The following is a 21213-nucleotide window of genomic DNA, read 5'->3' on the forward strand; positions in this document are numbered from 1 at the left end:
AAGAACTGGGCTCGCTAGTACATTGCACATCCGGCATGTTTCCTGGCACAGAGATTACTTACCTCGACACTAGGAAGGCATCTGGCACACACTAATGTAAAGTAAGAACACATTCTATAAGCTGAGCTAATAAAATGCTTATGGTCAAATTGCATTAATTTATTTGTCATGATAAAATACATGAAATCCACTATTTTCATTGCATACAAAACTCTAAAAGAATGTTTCTGAAGCAAATTCACAGTACATTAGGTGAAAGAGTTTAACCATACAATATATTATTGATTTCAGTCTCCTATATTTTGCTGTGTGTTACTTGTAGTTTGAAGATTTCTTCAGTGGGCCTTTTATATTGTACAAGTTTTTGAAATCCAAGTTTCTTTGAAAGTATTTTAAGTCAATATATAATCTAATCTGACTAAATGATTTTATTTGGCACAAAAGAAGAGTTGATGATAGTTTGTGTCTATTGCACTGGAGCAACATCTACTAAGTCATCAAGTGCAGCAAGGACACATGCAGAAGCACAATGTCACAGTGTGCAATTCCTTGTATTTAAGACGTCCAGGTTTGAGGCTGTGTAATGGCACCAGTTTTCAAAACGTCCAACCACACAAGCACAGAATTACAGCAGAGAGTAATCATTTACAGATTTCACTCTAGGAATTTACAAATTAATTATAATAAAATTCCATAGAGATACATTTAGTTTAAAACATACAAAGTCACAGATACATTATGAAAACTTCTCATTTGGCCTATTCTTACCTCAATCACTACAGAAAGTCAGTATTTATCAATGATATGAGTTACATCAAGAACGTGCCTGTGCAAATAAACATTACACATTTTTTCAGGTTCTTTTTCCATGATTAATATGTATTTCCTTCAGTTTTAAATGAAGCCTTTCCATTACTACTTAAACAGAACATAATTAACTACTATGTTATAATCCCCACTCCATTTCTTTTCCCCATCTACTTTTTAGATGACCTACATCAAAGAAATAAAAACATTTCTACCATTGCTTTTCTTCCTTTTCCTAGGTGTAAATAATATGTTTGGAAGAACTTTCAGTAAAGCTGAAATTGGCAAGGTTTTATTCCCCAAAATGCAAAAGAACTAATGGTGAAGTCTAAAGAAAAAGTCTAATGATTAAACTATAGTAGAATGAGAATTCTGTCAACACAGTTTTTCCTAGAGTATTTGTAAAAAATAAGAATTTTTTATCAATTAATCATTGAGTATTAAATAGTATATGACTGCTTCTGGGTTGGAATACTGAAGTTAATAGATTTAGCTATAGAATACATATAGTTTTCTTTATATGATTGATTCTTACCAATAACATTAAAAGCTTAACACAGTTTTCATACAAATCCTCACAACACCCCTGTGAGGTAGGGATTGCTTATACCCACTTTATAGATGGGAAATCAGAAAATCAGAGCAAGAAATAATAATCTCAAGAGATAAGTACAAATCAGGACATTTTGGTTTTCTTATAAGGCAGACTGAACTTACCAGATACTGATATGCTAATAAAGACAAACACTGAAATCATCTGTTTTTCTCCAGGAAACAACTACGTGGAGGATCCGCAAAGAAGGGCAAGTTCCAAGCTAATCCAAGGGGCAAATGTCTGTGTAGTATTTGCCTGATACACTGATTAAGGTGCATATAGCATTTCCAGTTTTTAGAGTTTGGTAAAAATTATTCAAACCATTCTGTACAGCTAAGGTAATTAGCTCCATTTTAAAAGCAGATGATTAGTCAAAACTAAAGAGTTAAGCTGAAAGAACATTTTTTATACAGAGTAGATTTAGTAAAAAATCATATCTTAAAAAATATACTTAGGGCACAGTGTTAGTCATCACAGTTATTTTTCAAATATGCCTGCTGAATGAATGGAAAAAAATAAAATAGGTCAGTCCCTAACACCACTATTCACTGGTCTCCAGAACCCAGCTTTGGGGACTTTTTTATACTGATATAAAATGGAGTTAACATTTTGCCACTTCCTAAAACAGAGAGAATATCATGAAGACTAAGGAAAGAACATTTGTTTTGAATTCCTAATATTAAAAACAAGACTAAAAGTACAGTTAACCACTATTTTATGAACACCCAACAAATGCAGATATATTTCTGCTTTAAATTAACGTTATCAGTCATGGCCAATTAACCACAGGCAAACTCCTACCATTTACCCAGGCCCGGCCCCGGACCCCTGCCCTACCCCACAACTCCTATGGACCCGTGATCACACCCTTTAGCTACAAACTTCTTGTGTCAAGCACCAAAGACTGAGCAAGGAGTAAAGAATAGAGAAAAGTCAGAAAAATTAAGAGACATAATAAAAATGAGAAAAGTAAAATTTTACTTGAAGATGGCTGGGGCACATATCCTGAAAAGCCTAAAATACATGAAAATAAAGGTTACTATTTGCACTCATCCTATGAGATGAAATATTTGAGGGCAGTATCAGTTAGAATAATTGCTTAAATGGTTTAAGATTAGATGAAATTCTGACCCCAAAGAGCAACACATTTATTTTAACCATTCCCAATACAATCAATACAATCAATCCTACAGCCATTGCTAGAGTCTGCTCTCAGCTTGTATCAATCTTGACCCCAGGAGGCTTTACTCACTTGTCTAAGGTGGAAACTCCACTGCTTTAGACAGTGAATGCCCAATGGTTTTCTTCATCCAACCCTCAAGAAACACTGACCACTTCATAATTCAGCTAACCTCTATCTACCCAGAGAAAACCTCTGCATCCTTAGAATGAGCTGATCGCTCTTTGAGCTCCCTCCTCACTGAGCTCTCATGTTGTCAGAGAACTCTGAAGTTGTCAGAAAATGTCCTCAGAGTGTGCAGTCAGGAAGGAGCTGAAAGCATTTTTCCAAGCCACGCAAACCAAATTCATCCTAGTTATTAAAATGTCTATGAGGCTTAGTATTTAACAGACAGCATGCCAAAAAGATGAGGCTGTTTTGAAGCCTCTCTTTTGTTATTCTTCACTATCTGGTATTAGATACTTAAACATTTCAGAAACAATTTAGACCTATCCTTTGTGATGAGGTTTGATCAGCTCTTTCCCAACTGCATAAAGCAGGAGAATCTACCATTGAGTGCATCAATTTTAATTCTTCTGGGGTTTTAGTTTTATAAGTTCCACCACTATAAAAGGGAGTTAAAAGTTTATGCATAGAGAAAAATCTACCATAGATTTCAAACAGAGTATCTACTCCACTTGTTTTATGACCAAAAAAAAGTGAAAACTGTCACTGAAAAATTGTTTTTACACATGATTGTTAGAAGATTAATTTTAACTTAGGCAGCCTAGAAATCCTCTGACACTGAGGGTATAAAGATAATATGTATTTTAACATTTTCCTTTTTAAACCCATGTAACCTTCCAGTCATAAAAGGAAAAAAGAACCTGAAATTGTTCTTAAGATCTCTAGAAAACACATTAGATTAAGGTGATGGCACTGGGGGGCCCAGTCACTGCAGATCCGTCCGAATCTCTGTCCCTGTGTGCTCACCTGTGTGCACGTATCTTCAGGTTACTCTCTTTAGGACTGTTTATGTCTGACTCCTCTCCTTTTCTCTCTTTTTAACTAACATATGTTTTATTAAAAATGAGGTATGCTCACAATGTCAAAAGATAAATAAATGCTATGTAAGATGTTGCAGAGCTAAACATAATTTTAAAACTACTCATGATTTGGTACAGCTATGCTTAAAACAAATCATATTATAATACAGTTATGCATTAAAATAACTACTAATTTCCTATGTGGCAGAAAATGTTTACATAATTCTCATACAAGCTTATTCTTGCAAAACATCAGTCAAAAGTGATAGTCTAAAATATTCTTTAAAAAATAGTTCATTTACTTCCTATTAATTTGATTTTACTGATTCTACAACCTGGATTAACTTAAAAATTCTATAAACAACTATCAACTCTAAAGTTCCATATTATGACATTGATTTCTGATTTCTAAGTTGTGAATTAATTTATGAAAAGTTCACAGCCCTAACTGGTTTATTTTAATAGCCATGAATTAATATCTCACAATAAGGAGACCTAATAAATACAACGTTAAAACTATGGATAAATGGTAAAGGAAAGAAGTCAGTAGAACTTGAGGAGAATAATTTATGAATAAAAAAATATGAATTTGTCAGAATGGATATGAAAATTCTGAAGGAGAAACTGCTACTCAACTAGGATAGTGTCCACGTTTTCTTGTGTGAGCTCGGAATCTAAGGCACAAGACGAGTCGAACTGCTCCTGTGACAGGCGGGAACTTTTCAGGGGGACATCCGACCAGCCATCACAACATGGCTGGAATCTCTGGGCTAACACATTTCCAAACCTTTGGCATCGGTTATGTCTGAAAGATTTACCTTTGTGTGAATACATGTGTTCCAGCAATTGGCTCTTTCGGAGAAATTTATGACCACAGATGGTACAGCTGATTTTTCTTTTCCTTGAAAAAGAAAAATTACAGTTTAATTCTACTGGCTCTGTGTCTTTGGAGATCAAAGACACCTGACTGATCTGCAGAGGTTCTGTGGTCCCACGGTTTGCGTGGTCAGGCTGTTGCTCATTCTCCTTGACGATGAAGGAGCTGAGCCTGCGGCATTCAAGAGCGCCGCTATTTTCATTAAGTGGATGCACTTCACCAAGGTCATTACTTTCCAGAATGGAAGCAGGGACACCAAATGGCAGGGATCCAGACACATGGGTATGGAGATGTTGCCTTAGGTTACCACGGGAATCAAAACGTTCTCCACAGTAATGGCATAAGTGAATTTTGATACTACTTTCGGTGAAAGTGGGGCCTGTCATCTCTGACGAGGATGAGGAATGGCTCTGGGGGATCACAGATTCTGGGTCACATCTTTCCTGCTTGATGGACACGGGGGGCTTCTGGTGTTCCTCCAAGGCCTGGGTGGCAGGATGGGCCCTCTGCTGGTCAGCAGTGCCATCGTCCAGCCCAATAGCAAGAGAAAGCTGTAACTGTGGGTGTTCACCCTGGACAGCAGCTCTGTTTCCACTGTTACTGGAAGGAGCTTCTTTGACCTCCAGCCCTTGTTTGACAGCTGCTTTGTGGGTTGTTGAGATTTGAATGCCATACAAATTTGAGGACTGCACAGTCTCTGGTGAGAACACTTGATTCATTTCAGTTGCAATGTGAGAAAGGTAGTCAGCGTGAAGAAATCGAATCCCTTCCTCCAAACGGCTGTGATCCACAATCTGTTTTGGCCCTTTCCCCGTGTACATGATGTGCAACAAATAGCTGAATATGTCAGGTTGGATGTCAGTTGGTTGTATTTTTATGCATTCACTGTTAAAAACAAAAAATAGACCCACACAAAATGAAACAACCTAGTTGGCCTTTTTGTTAACAGTATATAGTCTCAGGCTAAAGCAAAATTTTTCTAAGTTCAAACGTAGCAATCTGCCTTGATGAAACACAGTAACACAAACTTAAACTTTCACTGTATACCAGTTTTATGGCTCAGCAGCAAGTCTTCATGTATCCAATCTACATCTAAAGTTAGGAAACAGATATTCTCATTTGTTCAACAGTTATGTAGTGATTCCTAAGTGATATTAGCTGCCAGAGAGTAGAAAAATTATGAATAAAATAGGTATCCCGTTCTTATGGAACATAACAACCTACTAAGTATATAGCCAAAAGAACCAAAACCAGAGACTCAAACAAATACCCATACACCAATTTCAGTACAGCATTCTTCATATTAGCCAAAAGGGAGGAACAACCCCAGTGTCCATCAACAGATGGACAGATAAACACAACACAGCATATACATACAGTGGAATATTATTCAGTCACAAAACAGAATGAAGTTCTGATACATGCTATCATATGAATGAACCTTGAAAACATTATGCTAAGTGAAATAAACCAGACACAAGTGGGCAAGTTGTGTATGCCACTTATTAAAAATAACAAAACAAACAAGAGAGCAAAACAGAACCAGAGACACTGAAGTAAGAACAAACTGACAGTAACCAGAGGGGAGTGGGGAGGGAAATAACAGTGGAAAGAAGGGGAAGGGTCACCAAAAAATGTGTATAAAGGACCCACAGACAAAGCCAAAGTGGGGTAGGATTGAGGTGAGGGTGGGTGGGGCAGGGACAAGTAGTGGTGGGAAAATAGAAACAACTGTATTTGAATATTAATGAAAATGATTTTAAAAAGAGAAATATATAGAATGGACAAACTCATAGAGATAGAAAGTAGTTTAGAGGTTAATGGGAGTTTGGTGGAGTGGCGGCGGTGGTGGTGAGGCATTATTACTTAATAGGTACTGTTTCTGGGTGATGAAAAGTTTTAGAAATAAATAGTGGTGATGGCTGTACAACTGTGAATGTAATTAATGCCAATTAATTGTACAATTAAAAGTGGTTAAAATGACAAATTTTATATTATGTATATTTTATCACAATAAACATATTAAAATTTAAAAGAGTGTATTGAAATTGGTAATATTTAGAATTTAAATTACGTTAACCTTATTTTGTCTTCCAAACTATATTAACATATCTACTGTTCAAATCACAAATGAATACGGGGATGATGTTGAAAAGCTTTAAAATAAGTCCCAAGCCCATTTTTTATGTATGAATCTAGATATCAGATAATAGATGGAAATGACCGTGTAACAAGAAGTCAGAAAACGCCCCGAAAATTTAGGATAAAGACAATCTGAAGGAAGCACTGGACGTCAGGGAACAATGAAATCAGTCAGCGGGCGCCCCTGCAGCAGAAGTCTGTGTGAATGCATCAGAAAGCACTGAGGGTCAGTATGCAGACAACCTGTTTCTTGAGTCCTGTTATCTTGGGATTCTCTCTTGGGCTTCACTCTTAGCTCTGATCCTACTTCCACGGTCTGTGGCAGGTGTTTTTTATATCAGCACAGAGTTCTGTTAACTAAGGATTTTCAGTTGCTCAACAGATACGACATGGCAGGTTGCCACCTTTGTATTTCCTGGATTTAGCATGGTGCCCAGTCCACAACAGGCACTGAACCAATTCATGGCTCTCAGGCAAGACTGATGTGAAGGCAGTGTTTCTAGTTTCTACATTGACACAGGTCAGAGAGAAAACTCTGACATGGCAGAAAAGGCTATCCATGGCCTGTCCCCCACTCTGTTCTCTCCACTTTGTGCCATACATTCCAATCATTCTGATCTAGCCTGGTTCATATCTGCATGTTTTCATGCATGTTTTCCTCTACCTTCAGTGAACTTTCTTGCATTACTCTTCAATATCTGAAAAACAACTCCTGATCCTTCAAGATCCAGGACCTCTGTAATACCTGTTCCAACCTTCTCAAAATAAGGCGGCTGACACTTCACTTTACCTTGTGCAATACTTATCACACTAATTATTATTTTTTAAAAGATTTTTATTTATTTATTTTTAGAGAGGGGAGAAGGGAAGGAGAAAGAGAGAGAGAGAGAAATATCAATGTGTGGTTGCCTCTCACGTGCCCCATACTGGGGACCTGGCCCGCAGCCCAGGCATGTGCCCTGACTGGGAATCGAACTGGCGACCCTTTGGTTTGCAGCCTGCACTCAATCCACTGAGCTACACCAGCCAAGGCTAATCACACTAATTATTAATAATGGCGGCTAATGGCACAAGGCTGCTGTTCTAAGCATTTGAATATTATTTATCCATTTAATCTTCTCAATACCATGGGTAGGTATACTATTCTAATGTTTTACAGAGAGGGAAACTGGGGCACAGAGAGATCAATTGCACTGCAATTATTTTCTTTACTTGCATTATCTCTCTATTAGACTACAAATTTCTTGAGGGCAGGGAGTATAACTTATCTGTTACTGGGGTCTAATACAGTGCCTGATATGTAAGTGTTCAATCAATAGTTGAGCCCTGGCTGGTGTGACTCAGTGGATCGAGTGTTGGCCTTATGAACACAAGTATCGCCAGTTTGATTCCCCATCAGCGCACATGCCTGGGTTACAGGCCAGGTCTCCAGTACAGGAATGCGAGAAGCAACCACACATTGTTTCTCTCCATCTCTTTCCCCCTCCTTTCCCCTCTCTCTAAAAATAAATAAATAAAATCTTTTAAAAAATAGTTGAATGAATGATGTTAAAAGTGTATAATTAAGGCTGGAATCCTAAGTATTTCATGTAAGGTCCTTTAAAAAAACATAGTATTCTATCACTTTCAACCTAGGATGGATTGAAGCTATTCTTTACCAAGAGCTCAGAATCTGAATACCACTTTCCAGCTCTCCCCCTACATACCTACCATGCTGGGGTAACATACATTCAAAAACTTTTTGAAAAAATATTTGAAACAAATGACCTTTCAACTGTAATATGAAATATAAGGTGGGTAGAATTATGACACTGAAACCTTGCTATGAAAGTGTTCTGGAATAGAAATCAATAACTTAGTGATCAAGAACATAGAACTTTAAGAGCCCAGATCTGCTTTTGAGTCTAACTTATTAGCTGTATAATCCTGAATAGGCAAGTGATGTAATAACTGAGCCTCCATTTCCTTTTCTCTAAAATAGTATGGACAATAGAATTTACATCAGATAAATACTTAGTGCTCAGGTATGAGATAAGCCTTCAATAAATTTGAACTATTACTGTTTTATCCTTATGGATCCTTCACAATGCATATAATTACTAATATTTAAATATATACACTACAATTTTTTTCTTAAAGTGACTCCACAACAAAGAATTTTTCCAAATGTTATAATACAGTTTAGATAAACCATAATATTAAAACTCTTCTGATTTACAAAAGCACGTCCTTACCTTGTTTGATGAATAAATATCATCTTAAAGTAGTTAGAAAAAGCAGCAAGCACTGCTCTGTGGGCTTTGAAGTAAACATCTCCGATAGCAACTGTGCAGTCACACAGAAAACCAAATTCCCGTTGCATGTTCAGCTGCTGCAGAAGGACAAGGCTATGGCTAGCTGTGTCCATTGTGGCTCTGAATAAAAGGAAAAATAAAGATTTTTTCTTTTTATAAAATTGGCTACAGTTCACACAAACCTCCAGAGTACAAAAAGACCTAAATGTAAATTAAATTATTCAACAATTTTTAAAAATTTTATTTTCAATATTTTATATTCAGTATTACTTTGTATTAATTTCAGGTGTACAACATAGGGATTGACAATTTTCTATACTATTAATTTCACCCCAAACCTAGCAAACCTTAAATCTACCTAATATGACAATCGATACCAACTCTGCTGAAACCATAAATATTTATGGCTTTTTTCCTATCTGGTAAGAACATAGCTTGGTATGAGTGATACAGCAGCAAAAGGATGGCCTGTCCTTTTTTTTTAAACCCATGCAACCACACTGTTTTTAGTCCTCAGTTTCTTCACTGGAGAAATGGGAATGAGATATTGATCCTTGCCTCAGAGCTAAGTAAGCTAGGTGAAAAGCACCTTGTAATTTTTAAAAAATATTTTTAAAGATTTTATTTATTTATACTTAGAGAGAGGGGAAGGGGAGGAGAGAGGGAGAGAAATATCAGTGTGTGGTTGCTCCTCACACCCCCCACACTGGGGACCTGGTCCACAACCCAGGCATGTGCCCTGACCAGGTATCGAACTGGCGACCAGTCAGTTTGCAGCCTGCACTCAATCCACTGAGCTATACCAGCCAGGGCAAAAAGTACCTTGTAATTGAAATGGCTGTTCAGATGCTAGCTATAAATGTTAATAACATAACAGTGTGTCCTGGCTGGGCTAGATATGTCACTGCTCCTTAGTGATCCTGTGTGCTTAGGGGACACTGGCCTCTTATCATACAATGTTTGGGAAATCTACCAGTCACAGTAGGATCAGGAGCCCCTAAACCAGACATCAAGCCACATCCCCTGATTTACATGGGGCCTGGGAGCCACATGGCAAAGAACCTAAACCCTGATCTAAACTGGGTTCAGACACATAACGAATGTGGAGGGTCTTGAAGGAAGCAGAATGCAGGACAGGTGCACTGGCCTCAGGGGGAAAAATCGTGCATGAGGAAGAACATGCAAAAGAATTCTGGCAGAGAAGTCTAGTGTGAGTACAAGGACATTCAAGAGTGCTGTGGTTTCCGAGAGCTGGGAGGCTGTGCTTCACCACCTTCTCCACCCCAACTGTGCAGATTGCAGAGAACCCTGGTGTTTCGGCACAGAGTGTATTTCTGTGGGGTGGGAGAACCTCTTCTTAAAAAGCAGATCCTACAAAGAGAATGAAGTGTCCTTATTTGCCAGAGAGACCAAGGGGTAAGGAAGGCAGTGATTAGAGTGTGGGGTTAGCAGGCTGGACACTGGCAGTAGCTTTGGCAGCAGACAGCTGAGCGATTGATAATAAAATAAAAATAGCTAACACCATATAGAGCTTCCTATTGTCAAGCAATTTTCACTCATTTAATTTACAGTACAACCCCATGAGAAAGGGAGTACTCAGTGAATCTTACAAATGAAGAAACTGCATCAGCACAGAGTTAATTTACTCAAGGTCACCCTGCTAGTAAGTGGCAGAGCAGGGATTCAGACTCAGGCACTAGATTCCGGTACTCAAATGACCCCTTCCTGTCCCTCCCAGGGAACATGACACAAAAACTGAAGGAGCCAGGGGAACAGTCTGGATTACACATCACGGCGTTCCAGGAAACCTCAGGAATACTTGGAGTAAAATGTTTGCTTCTAGGAGGGAAACTAGGAAGCAGAGATTTAGGATGGGGGGAGTTGTACTGTTTAAACTTGAAAAAGCCCTCTTATGGAAGTTTTATTTTATAAATACATACCTACATGTATTCCTTTTCCCCTCATTTTTAAAAATTATATTTCTGAAAGGTACAGGGAACCATGTAACAAACACCCACCCACCCCTGAGCACAGAAAGTGAACACTATACACAGGGTAGAGACCCCTGGCATCTCCCCCTCATTCTGTGCCTCCAAAGGTGACAGCCATCTTGAGTTTGGTGTTTATGGCTCTCCCACTTATTGTCACAACATGACAGCATATGTAGATATTCCTTAAGAAGGTACGGTACTGTTTTGCATGCTTTCAAGTTTTGTATAAATAGAAACATACTTTAGGAATCCCACAATTTGCTTAATTTTACATTCATTACTTTTAAAAATCCTACTTACTCAAAAATAATTTTCCCCAATTAAAAAAACAAAAACAAAACTCTTACCCTGTACTTTCTCACTTTAAAAGACTTTAAGTAGCCCTGGCTGACGTAGCTCAGTGGATTGAGCGTGGGCTGTGAACCAAAGCATTGCAGGTTCGATTCCCAGTCAGGACACCTGCGTGGGTTGCAGGCCATGTGACAGGCAACCATGCATTGATGTTTCTCTCTCTGTCTCCCTCCCTTCCCTTCTCTAAAAATAAAAAAATTAAAAAAATTTAAAAAAATAAAAGCCTTTAAGTAGCAATGAAATGAGAAATAACAAGATAACAAAACCTACAGAGACTTGAGCCAAACTCTAAGAATATAAACAAGATCCAATTGTGGATATTGTTCCAAAAGTGATTACTTATTGTATTGACCACATTTCTCTGATTCTAAAACACCCAAATTATAGGGAAACTAAAAAAAACAAAATAAACTCTATATTGGAGATTTCAGTATGTGAAAAATGTGCCTTAAAATCAGTGAAAATGGATCAAATTGAAGCGCTTTAAACTAGCCTTACAAATTGTTTCCCAAAAACCCCCTCAGATCATAAACATTTTCACCTGTTCTTTGTGTGTGTGTGTGTGTGTGGCACATTAATATAGTGGACTACTGACCACATGGAAATGAAAATGGCACACTAAAAAGCTAACCATATACTTAAAAAATCTTGTGGTTAACGGTCTATGGGTAATGGTTAAACTTACTTATTGAAAAACTACGTATTGAAGAGAAAATTAATAACAAAACATATCTGAAAGTATGTATTACACAAAACATGAGTACAGAAAAAAATTACACAGATGCTGCAATCAAGATTATAGGCTAACAGGGGAGATAAAACAATAATTACAACATGAAGTGACAAGTGCCACAGAGCAGTTTGGAGAACATGCTATGTGACGGGGAGATAAATAACAGATAAATAACAGGTGACCCAGTGGAAAATAAGCCTTTGAACTGGATTTACAAGAATCCATGTGAACACAGCATTGCAGGGAGAAAAAAACAGAATGAGCCAAAGGACAAGGAGTGACATAAATATACAGATAATGGAGGAATTCAGTTTAGCACAGAAAAAACAAGAGTAACGAGATGGGGTTAGCTCACAAAGGGTGCTGAACGTAAAACTAAAAGGTACTCCAGTGGTGTTTGAAATGGAGAACTATATGAAGATGTTTTCTGTGGAGGAGAACAATGTAGTAGTTAAGCTCAACCTCTGGAATCAGACACCTTGGGTTAAAATTCCAGCTCTGCCACTTAGCTGTGTGGTCTTCACAAGACACAACACTCTGGGCTTCTGTTTCACTTATAAAATATGGGTAATTTAAGTATCTGCCTCACAGGTTGTTATATAGATTTGGTAAGATGATGCATATAAGTGCTTAGAAATAGTGGGTACATAGTAGGGGTTCAATAAATAGCAATCATCATCATCATCACCATGATTAGGCCTCTGAGTCAAATGGTCAGTCTAGTAGCAATATGTAAAAAAAGATCAGCAAGGGAAAGGCATGGAGAAATAAAGACCAGCAAGAAGCCTACTACAATATCCAAGTAATGGTACAAATGAAGAAATATAAGACATACCCGATGAAGAACTGACCTGACTTGGCAGGCAGACTGGATGTGGTCAGCCACAGAGAAGACCAAGTCAAAGATGAGTCTCAGTATTCCAGCTTGGTTAACTGGAAGCACTTGTTCACCCCTTCAGGTCATATTTGCATGGTGTCTTGTGCTAGGTGTTGATATTTTAAAAAAGCAGGGTCTCAGAATGCCAAAGAGACATAGAAACTGGATTGATGAGAGACAATTTTCACTTTGGACACATTGAGTTCAAGGTGTTCACTCTAGGACATCTGAGTTTAGTGTTTAGTGATCAATGATGGGAAAACATGCCAATCTGGGGCGTTAGAGACAACAGGGCTGGAGAGGGAGGGGAGGTTCTCTGAAATGATAAGGCTGTTATCACCAGGAGTGAATGAGACTACTGAGTAAAATAATGGAAGAAAGCTAAGAATAAACCCTAGAACAACACAAAAATGATGCAAGAGGGATAGGAAAAATAAGAAAATGTACTGTCATTGAGTGAAGATAAAGGAGGTGAAGGAAACGTGAGAACCTTGGCAAGAGAGGTGTCAATGGTGGAAAATGCTGCAAGGAAACACGTGGATGAGGCCCATTACAACACCCCCAAGTGTGTGACCAAGAGATTTCTGGTGACCTCTAAAACAGTTTGGGAAAACAGCAAGAGCAAAGTATCTGACTGCAAGGGGGATGTTAGACAGCAGCTGTAAGGGTTAGGTACAAACAGGACAGGACAGTGAAGATGCTGTCAATTGAACACGGCTTTCAGACTTAAGAGGGGTAGAACCTCCAGAGACCAGAAGAAATGCAATCAGAAATATAAGGATAGCAGCTAGCCAGGGAAAAGAGATTTCTTTTTCTGACAATGGAAAGGAAATGGATGACATAAGGACAGAGAATTCAAAAGTGTTCTTTTAGATGGCATTGATTTACAAATTAGAAGTCAGTCCCTATGCAGAGGGAAGAGGTGAGTTTAGGCCTTGAAAGAAACCTAGCGCAATAATCATCCCTGATGCTAACACAGAACATTGAAGATTACACAGAGAACTTTCAAATATACTTCTTTCTGCTTTAGATAATTTCTTTTCATCTATCTTCAAGTTCACAGACTTCATCATTTCTAATCTATTAAACCTACTCAGTGAATTTTTTTTAATTGCAGGTAGTATATTTTCAGGTCAAATTTTTCATCTTATTCTTTGTTAAGTTTCTGTTTCTCTGCTGAGGTTTTCTACTTGTTCACACATTACCACTTTATTTTGTGTTACATCCATGGGCACAGTAGCTGCTTTAAACCTTCTCTGCCAAATCCACCTTTAGGTTTTCTTGGTGTCCATTAACTAGGGTGGTAATTTCCTGTTTTTCCATGTGTAGTCATTTTGGATAACATCCTCGACTTTTGATTACTATAGTAGATTTTAGATTCTGTAATATTTTTCCAAGGAGTACTGATGTTTTTGCAGACAATTAACTAGGCTGCACTTAAACTCCAAGTTCTGCCTCCCTATGTATGGATCCGATTTTTCAGTGTTAGATGTGCTGTTTGAAGGCTATTCAACACATGTATAAAAATAAGGACAGAGGTTGGCAAGGGATTTGAGCTGGGTTTTACATGCAGTAGTTAGCTCTTTCACTCATCCTTTCTAGGATTGTCCTGCTTACTTTGCAGCTTATGTGGTCACTCTTAACTGTCCTCTTTTCTTCAGGCAAGTAAGATTATAGGTTACGATCTCAGCTTTAGTCATCCCTTCAAGTCACCAACTGGGACCTTCTCTCAGGATAACAGCCACAGAAGTAAAAACTTATCCACTGCTGCTCCCTTCTTCCAAGTAGACTGCATTCGTTTCTGCCAGCATTTTGTCACTTGTGAATGATATCTGGTAGTTTCTGAAACCTTTTCTTTTTTCAAGTTTATAGTTTTTATCTCAATACAACTATACATTTTTATTGTATAAATCTCATCTTACTAGGAACTATTCAGCCATTACCTTCTATCAGCAGTTCTAAAAAGTTCTGGTCTCAAAATCCATTTACACTATAAAGGTATTACTGACTGGGAACAGCTGTTGTTTATGTGGGTTATGTCTATCAACAGTTACCATGTGAGAAATTAAAAGTGAGAAATTTTTTAAAATTTTATTTAAAACAATAAACCCATTACATATTAACTTTTCTAAATATGTACTTTTAAGTTAAAAAATTTTACTTATATCCTAGAAAAAGGGAGAGAGTAAAGAGAGAGAGATTGATTTGTTGTTTCACTTATTTATTCATCATTTGATTCTTGTATGTGCCCTCACTGGGGCTCAGGACTCACAACGCTGGTGTTTCAGGTTCACGCTGTAACCAGCTGAGCTACCTATTCAGCCAGGGCACAACATGCATTTTTTTAAAGTGTTAAGGGTAGCATTGTTTTACATTTCGCAATCCTCTTTAACACCTGGCTTTAAAAAATACAGCTGGGTTTTTTCCCCTATGCTTCTGCATTGGATCCGTTGCCACGTGTTTTGGGTTCATGTGTATTAAGAGAATTTGGCCTTGCAAAAGAGAGATCCTTGTAGACACACAGAAAGGGTTTCAGGAGGGGTCCTTGGACCACACTTTGAGAAATCTGCCCTGTATTTTTTTATGCTATGCACTAACAAAAGCAGGTACTAAAGTAGTCCCATTTAGTGGTAGAGGAAACATGGACTCAGAGAAGGCAGGAAAGGTACCCCAAATCACACAACTAGCTATTAGATGACATTGGTAGTACTTCAGGTCTGACTATAAACTCACTGCCATTTCTTCAAAATCCCCATCTAGAACTTTCAACATACATATTGATGGCAGATTTTACAAATATATTGAATGAAATAAGGGGATACATCTTCCAAGTTTCTGAAATGAAACAAATTCAGATTTTTTTTAATAAAAGCAACTTATATATATAACAGGTTAATTCAAACTTGTTTGCATAATAATAGACCATTGATGTTTGAAGGTAACACAACCAGATTTTACCTCAGGTCAATAGAGCCAATCCAACAGAGCTACTGAGAACATTTTCTAACACAACCTACTTTGCAAATTATTAGCTAGGCTGTTTGTGTAGCTTTTGCTCATCACTTCTTTGATCATCAATTTTATTTCTAGTATGGGGAACAACCAGTTTCTTATACACACAGAAAGATGTTAGAAGTTACATTTGAGAATTTTGGTGTAAATTTTAAGATGTGAGAGAGGTTGCAGAAAAAATAATTTATTATACTTACAAATACTGGAGCCAAAAATGTAAGAGTGCTAAATCCTAATATGCTTTATCTGTTATTCAAGTGGTATTTATATTACCATAGAGTTAGCACTGATATTTAAGAGACACTACAAAAACCCTTTTTATTGACTAGATTGCAGTAACTCTGGATTAGCTCAAAATAAGTACACTAGAACAGCTTTATACTAGTATCTATGTTTGTTTAATTCGAAGTTAGCTTGATAGTCAACATCTTTGGTTTTGTTTTTTTAAACCTTTTGTATTAGTTAGACTGGACTCTCAGGCCCATGGTAGCCAGAACGATGTCCTGGAATAAACAGCTTTTCATTCTCTCAGGCTGTAAGAATCTTTAATAAAGAAAAGATCAAAAGGAGTTAAGACATCTGTTTCTGTGGAAAACAAATAGTCTTAGATATCTTCTCTGTGGTTCCTACCACTGCGACTTTATTATTAAATATTAGGACAAGGAGACAGGGAAATTGGCAGAGGAATGTGTACAGCTTCTTTGAGATACTCACTCATGGCTATAAACACAAAGGTAAAAGCTGATATATTCAAATTGCTACGTGATAAAAGATTTTATACTATGATTTTAACTTCTTAATGGTACATTCACATGATTGTGAGGGTGTAACCTAGATAAAGATTGTTTGCAGAAATAATTTTATCCTGGAATAGTAGCTCCTACTTAGCTGACTGTATGATAACATTTTCCATGTAGAGTTGGACTGAAGCCTGAGTCCTCCAGATTAACCCTAACGCAATTGCTGGGGCGAGACACAGATCATTTTTTAAAAAGCTCTGCAGGTGATTCTAGTAAGATACCTTAGTTAAGAGCCACTGCCTTATTATAAGAGGGGACAAAAAAACTCTAGAAAATACTTTCACACTCTAAAATTATAGAGAAAAAGGAAAACTTCACAAGTGCTCAAAATGTGGGAATTATACCAATTGCAGGAAGTAAGCAAAAATCAACAATTATAATGCTCATTATAGCTTTAAACTAAAAAAAATCAGCCAGATTAAGAAACAAAAGTGTTCCCAAACTAGTAGGATGGGCACTGGGGACAGAAGAGGAACACATTATTTTCAGACTTCTTTTTAAAAGTATTTATGAAAAAAGATATTTACTCTCTTTTTACCATTACACCTATCTTCATAATATCTGAAAATGACGTGTAAATTCCAAATCTGAAAATATTGGTCAAGGTAAAATCTGCAGTAATTCTAGGCATCTGCTTATAAAAATCACTGAGAATATTACAGAAGAGGGTAAGAAGCAGACGTGGTAAATGATACAGGAAGAGCAGTTATGCTCTAGAAACCTTTAACGGAACTGGGAAACGTTAGTTTGGGGCCCTGCCTGTTGGCAGACACAGCCGGCCTACCCTGCATCTCTAACCCCCACCTAACCAACATGTGGGACGTCTGATAAAGCCACAGGCAAACAAAAAACGCTAACACTGCTCAGTGCAAATTGCTACTGGACCTTAAAAAAAATCAGAACCTGTGAAGGAAAGATTCTTCTTAGTCTACTAAAAATAATAATAATTAAAAAAAAGACTTCATTTCTGAAAGAAAAAATAAGGTACTAAAAGGACAGGAGAAAGTTGGAAAATGACGGTGCTAGTACAGATCTAGAATACAGTACAAGCAAGAATGATTGTAACTTCTGCATATAGGTAAACCATACTTCCTCTGCCACAGAATGTTCCACTGACATGTTATCCACATGGACTAAGGAAACCCTTTGCTTAATGTGTCTAGAATTTTTCAGAAAGAACAAGTCATTGTATATTGATTTGTAACCAGGGAAGAAATGAATTAGAAAAACTCCAAAAATAACTAATAACACCACAAACATTTTTTCCTAAAGATTAAAAAAATTCCTGTTAGCAAAGGGTAAGCGGAAGTATTAATAAATTCAATCAATGATCCTGAAATTGATGTTTGATTCAAACACTTTATTTCCTCTTCCTCCACTCTTGCTAAGCAAATTCAAGTAGCAATAATAGCTTCTCTAGACAGAATTGTTATCAATAGCTACTATTACAATGACTAAGTACTATGTGCAAAGCCTTGTGCTAAGTGCTCTATGCACAGTATCTCATTTAACCCTCACCATGACTATGTGTTCTTTTCTTTCCATTTTACAGATGAGGAGAAACCTAGGCTCAGGACACACAACCAGCAAACGGTATTAAGTGGGGATCAAACGTTAGGTCTGACTCCGTAGCCTGTGCTTGTAACTACAAACTGAAGTGGTATTTTTCTTAGCATTCTTTTATCAAAAGACTGAAGTTCACATGCACTTTGGAATAAATATGCAGAAAGGGAGCACAGGAAGTGGTGCAGAAGTACTTTATAATTTATCAAGATAAGAGCACCTGCACTGCTTTTTTAAGACCAAAAAAAAAAAACACCCCTCCAATAATATAAAACCCCCAACTCTTTTCTGGTCCTGTTATTACTAAAATGGACAAGTTTTTCTTTAACAAGATGGTCAAGCAGCACCTACAGACCACAGTACATAAATCACTTTGGTTTAGTGGTGGGGAGGGCATTATGCAACACTTCCCAGCACAGCACTCACCAGGATATTTTACCGCCAAGACACTTAGGCCCCTCCTCCCCAGCTAGACAGCCTGGCTCCTTCATATTCCCCTCAGGAGATAGGGTGGAAGCACACAGCTCCACTTTCTAAGGCACAGAGGGCAGCTGAAAGTCCTGCTCAACCTCTCTGGGCAACCACAGGCGCCAATAAATCAGCCACAGGCAATTTCTCTCATCTCCCTTCCTGGCTTGAAGTGGTAGTGAGATACAGTGTAAAAGAGCACAGACTAGCCTTGGGAGATAAGTGATCTAGGCTTCAATTTTAGAGCAAATGGCTGCATCATTGAAGCCATGTAAATCTCTGAGCCTATTTCCTTGACTGTTTGTAATATGGAGACAATACTACCTCCTTTCGGTAAATATTTGAAATTCATCTATGAAAACAGCTAGCCACTGAAGGTACTTTATAAACAGCAACCAAACCTGAGCTGAATCCATCTTCATTACCTCCAAATATTGGTGAGATATTCAGGGTAGGGCTGGGCAAAAACGGTGTAGCCAGTCATGTGAAGTCCCTCCCTCCTTCCTGGCTGACCATTCAGGTGACTTTTCACTACTTCCTGATAACCTCCTATCCATTGGTACTAATCTATTCCATGTCCTATCCCATCATTGTTTTGTTTCCTATCAAAGAGCTGATGTCTGATAATGGATTAACAGTTTACTCTTAATTAAAACATGTCCACATTACTAAAGAGGACTTTGACGCCTTAACTTTCAGGAAACAATGCTGCAGACATTGGTTATTCTTGCAAAGAAGGGGGCTAAAGGGGGCTGGGGTGGGAAGGGAGGTGCAGGAGAGGGCAGCTTTTGAGCTCCAAAGTACATCTTAGCCATTCTATTTCACCTAGAAATAGTGCCAACCCCATTTCTTAAAATACCAAAGCCATCACACACTGGCCAAGCCTGATTTCTAAATAATCTGGATCAAGACTATAATCACCTCTGGCAGATAGCCTCTACAGTGCATAGGTTAAGCTGGCACTGCTGCACTCCTGGTGTGGTAGAGTACAACCACCAAGGTGTCCAGAGCTGATGAGTCCAATTACTCAAGAGGTGCAGGACTCAATCAACCTACACACTTGCTGTTTAGGTCTGGTGTCCTCATCTGTAAAACAAGAGGGATGAACTGGCTTTCCTGTAAGGGCCCTTTCAGCTTTAAAATGTGTGACTACAAAGCGTACTTTTACACCCTTGACAAAATCCTGTGCACAGCTTTACCAAAAAGACTTGACTGTCAAGAGAAGAAATGTCAAATTTAATCCCTTGAGGGAAACCAGGCATTACTTCATGAAACATGTTAGCTGCTCTCAAGTTCATGCAGCTCAAGAACAGCTTGTTTTCTCCACATGAGTGCTAGCTAGGGAAGGAAGTGATAGATGGGGCAAGCTTTAAAAAGAAAAACTGGCCCTGCTGGGTAGCTCAGTTGGTTGGAGTATCTTCTGGAAGTTTCGGGTTCCATCCTGAGTCAGGGCACTGCAAGAAGCAACCAATGAATGCATAAATAAATGACAACAAAATTGATGTTTCTCTCTCTCTCCCTCTCTCTCTAAAATAAAAAAGTAAAATTACAAAAAGAGAAAACTGGATATGCTTAGCATGGGATTCATATAAGCTGAAAAAAGAGAAATGAATTATGGGACCAGGGGGATACTCCCTGCTCTAAAAACAAGGTAACCACAAATGACGGTGGAAGAGAGAGGGAGGACATTGGCCTCTGTGGGCTGCACCTGGAAACCCACCCACGTACTAAAGGGTCGGTTTGGCAGTCTGCGGAACGTCGCACGCTAGTCGCACGCCAGTCGGGGCTGCCCGCGCGGAGTCGCAGCCCAGCCTGCAGCAGGCGTCCTCTCGCGCGGTCCTAGCCTGCTTCAGGCCCCGACAACTGCCTTGTGCGGACAGCTAAGGGCGGCTATGGGCATCCTCGGCCCAGCGCTCACTCGCGGTTGCCATTTTCCTCCTCGCCCTGATTGACATGTCAAACAGACCAAAAATACCCCTCTCCCCTGCTACTTGCATCTGTTCCACGACCGGCGCAGCTGCAGGCCGCCGCCACCACAGGCGACTCCCGGCGGGAGGGACTGAGCCTGGAGCAGCCCACAAGGGCCGGGCTGCGTCGCTTACCCAGACGCCGCTGCGGCGGCCAGCCGGCTCCTCCATGCGGGAGGGGCGGCTCCCGCGCCGCAAGCGTCACGCGGCGGCGCCAGCTCACGCACCCCGCAGTCCATTCTCGCGCGGCTTCCCGCGCCGGCCGCCCCGTGGTGAGCCCACGTGACCTCGCACCCGGTAGCCGGGAAAGAGGGGCTCAGGGGCCAGAGTGTGCGTGCGTGCTTACGTGCGAGTCCGCCCACCCTCTCAAGTGGCCAGGAGGGGTTGGCTAGCGCTCGGCCGCCTCCGCCACAGTCCCCAGTCGTGACTCTGTAGGCGGAAGCGTGGAGACGAGCCTGGGCGTTACATGCTACCCACACGTAACCGCGTGACCTGGGGACTTTCCCCAGAATGTGCAAAAGCATGGGCACC

At 39.1% G+C, this 21213-nt stretch overlaps 1 protein-coding gene across 4 annotated transcripts; it reads right to left on the minus strand.

The window, feature by feature from the left end:
* Positions 1 to 129: 129 nt before the first annotated feature.
* ZBTB25 (zinc finger and BTB domain containing 25) lies at positions 130 to 21083 on the minus strand. Of its 4 annotated transcripts, XM_045822005.1 has the most exons (4): positions 20818 to 21083; positions 19141 to 20169; positions 8861 to 9040; positions 130 to 5369 (listed from the first exon to the last, which is right to left on the minus strand). In XM_045822005.1, the coding sequence occupies exons 2-4, from the start codon at positions 19197 to 19199 to the stop codon at positions 4235 to 4237; spliced, it is 1374 nt and encodes a 457-aa protein (XP_045677961.1). In that variant the 5' UTR covers positions 19200 to 20169; positions 20818 to 21083; the 3' UTR covers positions 130 to 4234. The 4 variants fall into 4 exon arrangements, with proteins under 4 accessions (XP_045677961.1, XP_045677960.1, XP_045677962.1 ...); XM_045822004.1 differs by lacking the exon at positions 19141 to 20169; XM_045822006.1 differs by lacking the exons at positions 19141 to 20169; positions 20818 to 21083 and adding an exon at positions 20711 to 20788.
* Between the last annotated feature and the right edge of the window lie 130 nt (positions 21084 to 21213).

Source organism: Phyllostomus hastatus, unplaced genomic scaffold, assembly GCF_019186645.2.
Source record: "Phyllostomus hastatus isolate PE091 unplaced genomic scaffold, TTU_PhHast_1.1 phas_scaffold_501, whole genome shotgun sequence".
Taxonomy (NCBI): domain Eukaryota; kingdom Metazoa; phylum Chordata; class Mammalia; order Chiroptera; family Phyllostomidae; genus Phyllostomus; species Phyllostomus hastatus.

Coding starts and splice junctions, on each gene's coding strand:
- ZBTB25 (XM_045822004.1), bottom strand. CDS start 20,921: ATGGACTGCGGGGTGCGTGAGCTGGCGCCGCCGCGTGACGCTTGCGGC. Junction 9,041..20,817: donor GCCGCCGCAGCGGCGTCTGG/GTAAGCGACGCA, acceptor CCTTTTATTCAG/AGCCACAATGGACACAGCTA. Junction 5,370..8,860: donor ATATTTATTCATCAAACAAG/GTAAGGACGTGC, acceptor TGTTTTTAACAG/TGAATGCATAAAAATACAAC.